The following is a 13,077-nucleotide window of genomic DNA, read 5'->3' on the forward strand; positions in this document are numbered from 1 at the left end:
GCTGTGTTAGTCTGTATCCACAAAAACAACAAGGAGTCCTTTGGCACCTTAAAGGCTAACAGATTTATTTGAGCATAAGCGTATACTTATAAGCGTAGTAATTACACTGTGTACCATTTCTGAGGAGGGAAGTAAAGCCGGAAGCTTAAGCAGACTGCCTTTTTCTAGGAATAACACAGTGAAAGTAGAGAATCATTCAGCCTAGAAATACCCCAGTCAGGAGGGAGAGAGATGCATGTCTCCATCCAAGAAAGGCAAAGTCTAGAAGCCAGAAGCCTGAGTGTGGGTGTTCTTGCTGAACCACTACAGGGAAACCACTACAGGTGCAGTTGCCCTGAACTGTGACACGGTCATAGGAAGAAAAGCTGGCAGGATATGCTGTTTCTCTGCAAATAAACGTAGTAAAAAAACGAGATGAAGAAGAAGAAGAAAGAAGAAGAAGAAAAGACAGGTAGGACTGTTTCTCAGTAGGATGGTTCCAAAATGCTCCACAAAATCACAAGCCGGCTTTGTAAATATAGCTTCATCTTCACCTTTCAAGACAAGAAAGCATCAAATCCAACAGAACAGAGATAATTAAGACTGAGTATCATCGATGAAAAACAAAACAAAAACAAAAATAAAACACTCTGCCTCTCAACTATAACCCTGTTTCTAGATGGAATGTAGGACGTTACAAACTGTACATATGATGATGTATAGACAATCACCTTTGTATACACACCTCTGTTAGGTGAGACTCCCTCCAGGTTCACTGGAACTGCTTCTAGCGAGGATAATGTAGCAATTAGGAGCTTTAAAAACACTAGATTCTGCCAGTAGTGTGCCCTTCAAACTGTGCTGAACACACGTAACAATGTTAACCTTGATTTCCACTCCCCTCACTCAGCATTCCCCTTGGCAGTTGTTAGTCAATCTGATCAATGGCAATTGGCTGTGGTGCAACAATTGTACCAGTGAGTCAGGGGCTCTCCAGAGATTTTTGTTTTGTTTTGGCATGCACAGTGCATTCTTTTTGTTTCTCTGGCTCTGATATTCTTTTATTTAATAAAATGTCCCATTTTGAAGAGACAGTCAATCTAAACAGAATAAGCAAAGAAGCACTTTCCTAACAGATAAAAATAAACTTAAAACACTAAAAAGGCAAAGCAATACCATCAATCAAAGGATGCAGAGCAACATACACAATATAATTTATAATGACAGATGATACATAACATTTCAAAAAACATGGAAACTGTTTTTGATTCTCATAATAGCACATGAAAACATAGACCATATATATTCCACTTGACCCCAATACCTTTCCAAGGTCTTCCAGGCACCCTGCCTGTTCCTATCTTTTAACATTTTCTCTCACTTTACTGATTTAACCAACGTTTGTGGTGATTTCATTATGCCCTGAATGCATCTAATGAGAAGGAAAATCTGCGACTTCACCACATATATCTATATGGTGGATGTTATCAGTATTATGTTTATTAGTCTGTACATCTTACAGAGAGCCAACTCATCATTTTGGAACTCAGTTTAATTCCATGTTTTTAGCCTGTCAAATTTGAAAAGAAGAAGGAATCCAGACTAGAACCACTCACAAATATTATGCATTTCCCTGACACATGAACGAAATTAGGCAAACTAGACTTGATGAACTCTGCTAAGAAGAGCAAAAAAAGATGGGGTCAAGTTGGGTTACTCTGAAAAATATCAGTGAATGTAATGACATTACTGCAGACTGATCTCTTCTATGTCGCTCCATAGCGGGAACATCATGGACAGGTGGAATGTAGGCTTCCCCACACTATCCCGGCAATGTGCCGCAACTCTGACTTGGATGGAATACACACAGGAGTCAGAGGGTAGTAACGTATGCCCATCCAGTCCTTGAAGCCTCTATTATTACTTGCAAGGAGTCAAATGTGGAGGTGATTTTTGTGATGTAGGTACCCAGAAACCAGGCTAAGTCAATATCTCTTTTCATATAGATCAAACGCTTGTGAGGTGGTGGCAATGATTTTCAGTCCCTGCCAACATAAGCTGGATTCAGGCAAGTGACCTAGATGAAAAAGCTTCATTACCGGTTCAATTCTTGCAGTTTGTGCTTGAGGAATGCTAAGAGAGAACCTAAGGAGGACAGCACTAAAACTTGACAAAGGAAATAATACTGACCCTGTGGCATCTGTGGGATAGAGCTGGCTGGTCTCCAAGCTAGTTGCAGGGCTTGGAAAATCTACCCATCATTCATCAGCCCCAGGACTAACACCACTAAGTAGGGTGAAAAATGTTGTAACGCTATCTAAGACTGCCTGCCTCCCAAGACCCTGCAATTTAAAGATATAAGAGAATGTCCTGTTTATTGGGTACTGCCAATCACCTTTCCATTTAATACTCTTAAAACTGTAACTTTCATATAATCTCTCTCTCTCTCTTCTTGGCTTCAATCCAATTTTTCCTCTTCACTCTTCCCCCATAGAGTATGGTACATCTCTGCCTGTAATGTTTAGTGTCCTAACTTTTCTTTCCCTCTGCCTCCTTATCTTCCTTTCCCCCTACAATGTTTTCTCTATGATACTTCCGTCCCTGTATTTTCTCTCTCATATCTTTTTTCACGTTCTCCCCAAGCTTTTCCCATATGTAATGAGGATGTACATTCCTGGGGCCACATAAGGCTTCCTCATCCATCCAACTTCTCAGGACTAGAGTCAGGCTTTAGAAGATTGCATCGTGGAAGCAGTACCACCATAGTCTAATGGTTTTCTAAATCTGAGCAGCCTAGACAGCTGACATGTCTGGAAATAGCTGTCAGCCCAGAGAGACAAAGGAGCCGTTGTGGCAACAAACCACTCACATGAAGCAATCAGGGTGGAGTGAGGAGGCCAGGAATTCCCCTCGGGTGATCCACACCTTATCTTCCACCAATATATATATATTATCAGGCACTGGTTTTGTCAGTTTGTTGTTGTTAGCAGAACCTCCACAGGGCATGTTTGGGGAGAAGAGATTAGCTCCCAGCCACCCTATGTAAGGGTATGTCTACACTGGCAAGTTTCTGCACCACAAATGATAACACTTTTATTAAACTGCTGGAATTAAACCGCTGTTTCGTGTCCACACTGTGCTCCTTGTGATGGTGGAGCGTATCCACATTAGAAGCTCTTGCAATGGCAAAGACAGCAGTGCATTATGGCAGCTATCTCACTGCACAACTGGCTGCAGGGTGCTTTGGGAAGGGTTCACAATGCCTCATGGGGCAGGCACAGCATCACATGATGCAGGTTTCCCAATCCCATTGTTCCATGGGCATCCTATTACATTGCCAACTGCTTTTCAACTGAAGTGTGTGTGTGTGTGTGTGTGTGAAGGGGAGTGTGTGTGACAGGGAGTGTGTGTGTGTATGGGGGGGGGAGTGTGTCAGCATGCTGTCTTGTAAGTTCAGACAGTGGCAGAAAGCAACCAGCCCTGAGGCAGGGGGAGGGGGAAACCCCGACATCAGCCCCCACCTCCCTCCCTGGGCTCTCTGCACAGCAATCTCTCTCTCTCACACACGCACACCTGCCTCTGTGTCCAACAGCACGAGCATTCCACATTAATCGTTTGCTTTGTGTCCCGGAGCAGATCAGCACAGCACGCAACATCTGTCAAAAATGGTGCTTTGAAAGGGGAGGAGCACATGTCTCCAGGGCAGCCAAGTTGAAAACGATGAGCAGAGAGGGCACGTGAGGCATTATGGGACAGCTCCGGAGGCCAATTACAGTGCAGAAAGCAATCAAGTGTCTACACTGGCAATAGAGCACTGGAGCCTCTGCACAAATAGCCTTACGACTCTCGTTGAGGTGGTTTTTCTGCAGTGCTGCAACTGAGGAGTTTCTGCCCACAGAGGGGCTTGGCAGTATGTACATGTCTGCAGTTTGAGTGCAAAAAGCTGCTTTACTGCGCAGAAACTTACCAGTGTAGACAAGCCCTGAGCCACTCCAAGATTACAGCTGCTGAGCGACTACACCTCATCTCTTGCATCCTGTGCCTATTCTATTGATGATTAAATGGACCTAGGATTTGTCCAGTAGAATGGGCACTAGGAGCTCTAAATTTCAGACTGTCCTGTGTGCCGTAATTTAGCTCTATAAGATGGAAATATTCAGAGAGCAGTACAGTCACTCAAGTTTTATATTGTCAGCAAGATGAGACTAGATAGTCTACTGTAACATATTGCATTCATGTGGCTGAGCACCAAAATCATTGTTCATGTCCCATTTCACAACTTACAGTTATTCTGACTGTTCATTTTTATTCTGTTTTACTGAGCCTAAAAGCAGAAGAATTAATAAAAGCTGAGTTTTGGATTCAGCTCCAATGTTAGCCTAGATTTGCTTGATTTAAACCAAAGAGAACCTTACACTGACATCCAGCTTCCCAGAAAGTCACAAAATAAGGTAAACTAGACTAAAAATGAAGCAAATGGAAAAAATATGTCATTATAAAATTCTGTAGTTGATTTCCTTTCCTCTTCAAAAGTCCTTTTCCCCTCACATCTCATTTGGTCCCCAAAGAATATAAAATTTAACTTTTATAGGGCCTTCCTTATATCACCTTGACAGAAGAACAGGCTGGAAATACGGTAGAGATACAATCATTTCAGGTAAGAAGCTTACATACAGATTCTGTTTGTGGGGCAACCTACATTCCATGTGGTTTACCATTTAAGTTACCATTTAAATTATGGTGTTACAGAAAGAAAACATAAGTTCATGATGTTTTGAGTCTGACTCTTCACTATAATCCAAACTATTGTGGCTAAGTAAAAGGTTTACAGAAAGTAATCGCTTGAATTTCAAATGGTGCTGAGCACCTGAAAATCCCATTGAGTTCTGTGACATTTGTGAGTAGCTACTACCTCTGAAAATGAGCCATAATAGTGTGGGCAATGAATTCACAATAAAAGATACTGCTCCAAATTTCCTAAATATTTCCCATACTTCACTGCAAAGCAGCATAAGTCCTATTGACCCCTTCCCCCTCAGCAAATCTGAATGGTGACAGAAACTGTGCAATTGTACTGTCCCAAATGACGTTCCCTAGAACTTTATATATGATCTACATTCTGTATATATTAGCCACAGCCTACTCTATCCCTGGTTTATCTATGTGTCCCCTTGTCCTTTGCAATAACAGCGTAGTACCCCCACCTGATGGATATCCCACTTAACCAAAACATCACGGTCTCTCTAGTAAAAAATGAGATGTCCAAAGGGTGTCTTACTGCAGACACTATGAACATCACAATCTCATGTGCTTATATATATTTTTTCTGTCTGAAAATGTCTAATAAAAATAAATTATTAAAACGTAATCTCACCTATAACTTTTCCCAGGAAGAGCGCCTTTGGGGAGTTGAACTGAGTGTCAGATGCGGTCGGCAGGCTGTAACTTGCTGGAGGATAATGATCAAGCTGGGGAAAGTAAAAAACAAGAGGAGACTTTTAGAACCGTACCCTGTTACCCTGCTAGTGAATCAGGTCTTCCTTATGGAGATTATAGCTCCATTTAGATCTCTGTTTCTGGATGCTCTTGTTTTATCTGTGATAACAGTGACAGTACCCTTGAGAGCCAAGGTCAAGCCACTGTTTTGCAAGGAATTCATTGCACCGTCAGTGGTCAGAGGTAAATGAAGGGTAGTTCGGGATACTCCTTTTATACTCTCAGAAGCCTGCACATGAATTAAAATGGGAGGTGTGTGAATGCAAGCACAATTATTTCCACAAATGTGACTATACACAGGCAATACTCTCAAAGAACTACAACTACTGGGAACTAACTTTTCTAGCTTCCTTACGCAAACTATCCAAGCAAGAGCCTCAGAGCAGAAGCTCTTGTGCTTATTAAACTGGGAAGGAAGAAAATGCATTGGTGATGTTATAAGACCTGTAGAAAAACCTCTGTGAGCACGTTCAGAAATGCTTTTCAATTGCACATAACTTTACTATTCACCAGCTGTTTAAAGCTTAGTCATGGATGTACACACCAGGTTAAAGTCTTAACGTCAGCCATTTTTGAGTTATCTGCATGGAAAAGATTGTAGCAGTATTTTCTTACCTTAGGCAAATTATAATTTGTTTATAGTCTCACATAATGCAAAAATGGCTGAACAGATTTTCTCAGACTTGCAAGAAGAAAAAGTTCACCTTTCAGCTGAGATGGGGCATGTACAGTCTAAGAGAAGTTAGCAATAATTATTTCAGTCTAAGAGAAGGGTTTTTTTCCAGAGTTATAAGCAGATGAAGACAAAGAGTTAAAAATAAAATTGGATTGCGACATAAACCACAGCAGGTGCCAACAAGCACACAGTAAATTATGTACTTGATATTAGTTTCCATGGTAAAAGGGAATCTGGCATCTAGCATCACATGCATAATTTTCATAAACATTAATGTGAGTTTCAGGTGAGGAAAATACACCCCTCTTCTTTCAGGAGACAAATGGTAATGGCTTAAATCTGAGTTAGGAATCCAAAACAGTGCTGCACTCAGTGTTGTCATCATCACAGTCACCTGGTTACTGAACTAACAAAGATTTGAGAGAGGTATGCCAGGAACAGCTTGTTGAAATAATTACTCAAGGTCTGATTTTTCAGTCTCTCACAACTGGTTTTACATTAGTCTAACACCACTGACTTCAAGAGAATTGTTTCTGATTCATTCTCCTGTGGGAGGAGAATCACGCTCACCTGTGTGTGTAACCAGAATAGAACTAATTTTCCTGGTTTTCCTCTGACTTGTGCTTCTGTAAATCGGGGATAACTCCACTGAAGTAAAAGCACTATCAGTGGGAAGATAATCTGGCCCAGAAGCACTGTACTTTATTTTGAAATTGGCTAACATTTCCTTTGAACTCTCCCATCTCCATCACCCATCAAGGAAAAGCACTGTCTAAATATTTCATTTTACTGTAGCACAGAATTCTAGCTGTGGGATCTATACGTCTGAGATCACTAGGACACCTATTATATTTATTTGTACTGTGGGAGCGCCTAAGAGCACCAGGCATGGACCCCGTTGTGCTAGTAACTGTACAAACATATAACAAAAACATAATCCCTGCTCCACAGAGCTAATTATAGCTGGATAATGTACCGGGAAAGAAAAGTGAAATTAAATTACGATTCAGTGTGAGCATCTTTATCAAAAAATGTTAGGCACCAATCCTGCCAGCCTGTTGCATGGTGAAACTCCTTTTGACTTTAGTGCGAGTTCCATGTGTGGAAGAATCAACCCCTTGATGAATCCAAGGGAAATCTCTATTTTGTTATATAGGGACAGAGTACGGCCTGTTCTGCATATGCATGCTGCAGTGCATCTCTTCAGCAACATGGACTACTGCCAGCACATCAGACTGGTCCTCTGCTATCTATGCTGCCTTCCCATAGAATATCAAGTCTACTTCAACATCTTGGTCCTTATCTTCAAGGTGCTCAATGAGCTGGGCCCAGCATATCTAAAAGGCTGCCTCATGATCTGGGGTGAAGACTGTGTTCACCAACTCTGCTCCTCAGGCACAATGGAACTCTCTTGGGGGCGAATCTCAAACTGTGTAATGAAGTCCCACAGGAACTATGGACCATCACAAATCTCATCACCTTCCACTCCACGTGCCAGGCATACTTCTTTGACCTGGTCTTCTCTAATATAAACAGATTGTAGTGTGTACATTTAAAACAAAACAACATCCTCCTCACCCAAAACCCTACCAAAGCAAAACATGATGAAGCATGGGGTCATTATACCGTCTCAATGAAATGGCTGTGAGAATATTTTTAACATAGGCAAAATAACATATTTCTCCCTAACCATTTTAGCTGAAACTACCACAAAAATTACTCGAGGCTGACACCTGGCATGGGAAATTTCTCCCAGAACAGTTTAAGTTTGGCAAAGTTACAAGTAACTGAAAACAGGTTTTGTAATGGGACGTGTCAGACAACCTCAATTATACGTGGTGTGCCTGTGCTGCCTAGGATAGAATGCAGAGGAGTGAGGAATTCCCCTTACATCCCTGCACCAGCTACTTGTTTCATGGAGAACAGTGTGGGAGGGAGATTCTATTCTCTCTCTCATGCAGGGAGGTAGGGATTCGGAGAAACCCAAACGTTGGCTCTGCCTCTTCCATCCAGAGTGCTGGCCAGTACAGCTGTGCCAGGGATCGGGGGAACCAAGAGGCAGATTGTGTAATCTGTTTCTCAGTCTGCTCAATGCATGGAGTTAGTGGCAGACCTACATATGAGCCCATGCCATGTACTTTGAGGTTGAGCTGGTGAAATTTTGCTGTTGGTATCTGCATGGAAATGTTCAAATTTAAGTAAAAACTGAAAAAGTAGGTGAAGAAATCCAAAAGTGCAAGTTTCAGATGTCTTCATGGATCTCCTCACCAAAGCTCAACTCAGCTTATTTAAATCCCCCCTTTACTTCCCCTAGAGAAAAAGGAATATGGGAAAATGACTGAAATAGATGGTTAGAATTAGCCTTTACTTTAAATCCAGAGAAATTAGATTTTATGATTCTTTCGTGGGTGCAGGAATAAAGAAAAGATTTCTGATTATACATGAAATCAGCCCACTACACTAGCTCCTGAACCCCTGGGGGAAGTTCTGAGCTGCATCCAGACCCAAAATTTGTGAATTGTGCCCTTCCCCTGTTTGACACTATGAATTAAGGGGAATGTTGTTCAGCTAGTGGGCAAATAGTATATATGGTGCTTAAGGAATCAAAGGTAGGTCAGTGGTGAGATTTCTTTTCTCTTATTTTTATTATTTGTCTGTGTTCTATTTGAACAATCTTAGAAAAGAAAACACAATTTTAAAAGAATCTAATCCAGGACATTTATAGGTCGGTGACTAAAGGAACACAGGTTTCAGAGTAGCCGCCGTGTTAGTCTGTATTCGCAAAAAGAAAAGGAGTACTTGTGGCACTTTAGAGACCTTGTGACACCTTAGGCACCTAACAAATTTATTTGAGCATAAGCTTTTGTGAGCTACAGCTCGCTTCATTGGATGCATTCAGTGGAAAAACACAGGCACTTGGAAGGACTGGATTCTTTCTAAAACTGATTCTCTATTGCCATCCAGTGGCTGTTCAGGTATCAGCTGCTAGAACTAAACTGCTTGTGATCATCAGAAGAAATATAGCCATTATCTCAGTCTAATGTGGATCAAGACTCATAACAGAAAAGGAAATATTATTAGCACATGCTATTTGAAAAGAATATTGCATTATTTAATGAATACAAAATACATAATTTCCATATACATAGGATGGCATCATGAATATGTGTTAAATTATAGTTTCTTGATTATCTTTATGAGTTTTCATTACAGCTTCTTTTCTTTTAAAAATAATTAATTGCATTTGAGCTGAATATAAATACACAGCAAGATTGTGCACACAGTACAAACCAAACTGGGAGAAAATGTTCAGCTTCAATTCTCAAGTCGAATCAAGCCAACAAGGCCGCCTTTATTGGAAGTTGCTGTTGGTTAGGGAGAAGTTCAATAAAATTCCATTTCTTTTAGATAATTACTCACTTTGATAATGTAACTCATGCTCTGCGCTCGCTGCTGGTGCACTTTACTGGTCTTTTGCAAAAAAGCAATGAGCATACCTGGCTCGCACATGAAGTAGAATGCAGTGTAAACTAATCGTTTGGGTAGACCAGATCCCCTTGGGGCTGGCAGAGGCCAGGGTCACTACCTAATGCTCTCCTGAGCCCTACGTAGAGGTCCTTCCCTCCTACTTATTCAGGGTAGAGGAGAAGAGGCTCTCTATACGTTCTTCTGATCTAATAATGTCACCTTTTCTTGGACAATGTGTTATTGCTATCTTTCACGGCAGAGCCAAGAGTAGAACCCAGGTATCCTGCTTTAATCTCAAAATTATCTTGAATATATCCAGATACATGACTGTTTCCTACCACATACCTGTGAGTATTCAAGGTGGTGTTGGAGCATGTCACAACAAACAGTCCAAACCCAGAAGTCCTTACTCGGTTTTTAATCAGTCCTTATTCCAGTAGAATTCCCATTGACTGCTATGAAAACGTTGCCTGCATGAGGCCTGAGCAAAAACTGAGTGAGCACAACAAGATTTGGCCCACCAACAGAGTTTCACAGCCACATTTTCTCATTATGGCGTGGTGAGTAGACTACCGTTCAATAATGGCTCTACCACCAATTTGAGGCCTGATCTTGCACTTCTGAAGGTAATGGGGTTTTGCCATTGGCTTCAATGAGAGCAGGTTCAAGTACTGGATCCGCGACTGTATGTGACTGAACCTAGGAACTTGTTCTGTGACTCTGAGTAAATCCTTGAACCTCTGTGTGGCTCAGTTTGACAACGTGCAAAATGGATATGGAACAAACAGGGATGTAGTGAAGCTTAATTAACAGTTGTATTAGATATTCAGACGAAATTTGCTATATAGATGTAATTATTATTTGTTTTAAGTAAGGCTCCAGATTTTCTTCTCCAGGGCTATACACTGATTTAAGAACTACTGCTTAGGCTATTACAGTCTTCTTCCAAAGGGATTAACTGCATTCACTTATAATAAAAGCTTTTCACATTGATTTAAATTGGAAATGCAATCAGCATAGGATGCATTGCAGTTAAAAATTAAACACACAAGGTCCCACCCCTCCCCTTAAAAAAAATTGACTAGATCCTTAGCTCATGTAAACTGCTGCAGCACCACTGAAGTCAATGGTTTATAGCAGCTGGCCCAATATGTGGAAAATATGCAAACTCAGATGAAGGCTTAATAATTAGGTATGTTTCTAAATGTTGGTCTCATAATGTAACAGGAGCACTAATGTGAGAACAGGTCCCTGTTTTATCTTAAATTAACTCTTTACCTTGGCCACCATCAACTGAAATAACATTATGGTAATTTCAGATCACTGTGGGCTCTTTTTCCCTATGTTTAATTGATGAACTTTATGTCAAATGTTAACAGAAGCAATAATAGACTATTTAATGCCAGGCTATTAAAATTAAAGAGTGTGACCCTTTGTGCTCAAAGACAATGCTAGTGGGACATTAATTTGTCCAGTATGTATTGTCATATAATGTAAAATGTGGATCTATTTCTGGTTATGTTTATTTTATACATTGATTTTTAGGCTTTTAACCTTATTTCTGAGAATATTTTTGACTTTTTCTGGGCATGTAGTCACAATAGCATTATGTCAATATAATGAGCTCACAGACAGAGAAACACACATGTTTTTATTGTATGAAATATATTATATAAATTATCTTTCTGCATACAGTGTATCAGGTGAGAGCCAGTGTTTTGTGACGTGGTCTTAAGGAAGAATTTTGAAAACGTACATAAATGAATGCCAAGTTTTTCAAAAGTGACCATTGATTTTGGGTGGCTCATTTTTTGCATACAGGCTTGAGCCCTTTTAATGGAGCCTGATTTCTAGAGGGTGAGCGCTCAGCACATTCTAGAAGTGCAACTCCTCTGAGCCGTTTCAAACACTGAGTCATCCAACATCATTTGAAAATCTTGGCCTAACTCTTAGACCTTATCTACATTTGCAGTGGTGTGTAGGGTACAGGTGGCTACGTGCCACAGTGAAAGACAGAGAAAGGCTCGGCAGCTCCCCACTGCTGGAGCCTTTGGCTGTGGCAAGGAAAGGCTCTGGTGGGGGGAGCTGCTGGAGCTTTTTCCCCAGAGGTAAAACAGTAGCTTCATAGAAAAAGATAAAACTTTGGTGAGACCAGAACCAGGGTTTCCAGTGTTCCAAACATCTGGCCTGTTTTGGCTGTTGGCCTGAAAGAAGAATGAGTGAGATTTGAGTATATGTGGATGGGTGTAAAAGAACAGTTCATTGTGAGGTGGGTTTCAGATATCAGACTCCATGGTTTCAGAAATACAAGAGTATGCACCACTTGCAAATGGTTATTTAATGCGTCTGGAAAATTTAAGCTGCAAAATATAGGCCCAAGAGAAGAAAAATGTTTTAATATAAGAACTTTAGAAAGCAGTCTCATTTTGCAAACTGTAGATGGGAGTATGTTAGATTTAATGCCAGACACTGATATTATTTTCGAACGACATTCATATATTTCATGAAGCTTATATAGGATGGCGAACGTGTTCCGGTAGAAATTTGTTGGGCTGGGTGGTACATAGCCCTGGGGTACATAATACATACATGGAAATGGCTTTAAAAGAAGGCATGGAGGTTTGGAGACCTGCTGAGAATCTACAAATATATCCCAATAAGGAAACTGATCATTAACATTACATTTTGCTGTGTTCCTTTGGGTATTATTCTGTTTAATATTAAAATACATCCCGTTTTTATTTCTTGTGTAACAAACTTAATAGCTCTTATATAGCACAACAGGAAAAACAAGTATAATAGGAAGATATAACAGAATAGTGTAGTGTCCAGATTCTATCCTCATTTGGAATCTTGATTTTTGGGGCACTGCACGGGAAGACAGAGGGAGAAAGTATGAGTCTAGCCCTAAGACAGAAATTCTTTCTATAAGGGCATAATCCAAAGTCCAATGAAATCAACATAAAAACTCTCATTGACTTCAATGGACTGTGGATCAGGCCCTAAGCATAGGAAGATTTTTTTCTTGGATTTTTTTTTATTTTTTTAAAAAGAGGCTTTATTGATGTGTGAATAACTCTATGCACCATTTCATCACTAAAAACTTGATATTAGATAGAAACTGTTCTGTTGTTTATGATCTGGAAAATACCCGACTGAAGTATTATAACCTTTAATGAAGTCAAAACAAATAAAACTTGCCCTACATGCCCTAAAGCCCAGCTCCTGACTTTTCATTTACTAGGATAACATATTCCCCATTTGTCTTACTTAGCTTCTTCTTGTCTACAGATGAACTTATGCAGCCTTGGAAATGTGCCATGGCTACTGGTAGTTGATATTTTAATAGAGGTGAGAGACAAGAATTTTTATAAGCAGATTTAAACTTTGTCCACATCATCAAAAAAGCAGAAGAAAAAAAGATCAAATGTTTTCCTATATGAATTTTTTTAAAATAG

At 40.3% G+C, this 13,077-nt stretch overlaps 1 protein-coding gene across 2 annotated transcripts in view; it reads right to left on the reverse strand.

The window, feature by feature from the left end:
- Positions 1 to 13,077, reverse strand: part of CNTNAP2 (contactin associated protein 2) — a 1,640,949-nt gene that overhangs the window by 91,185 nt on the left and 1,536,687 nt on the right. For both annotated transcript variants that reach the window (XM_074945269.1, XM_074945270.1), the window contains exon 21: positions 5,354 to 5,447. In XM_074945269.1, coding sequence (XP_074801370.1) covers positions 5,354 to 5,447 — 94 coding nt within the window. The remainder of the gene's footprint in view (positions 1 to 5,353; positions 5,448 to 13,077) is intronic.

This window comes from Natator depressus, chromosome 2 (assembly GCF_965152275.1).
Source record: "Natator depressus isolate rNatDep1 chromosome 2, rNatDep2.hap1, whole genome shotgun sequence".
NCBI lineage: Eukaryota > Metazoa > Chordata > Testudines > Cheloniidae > Natator > Natator depressus.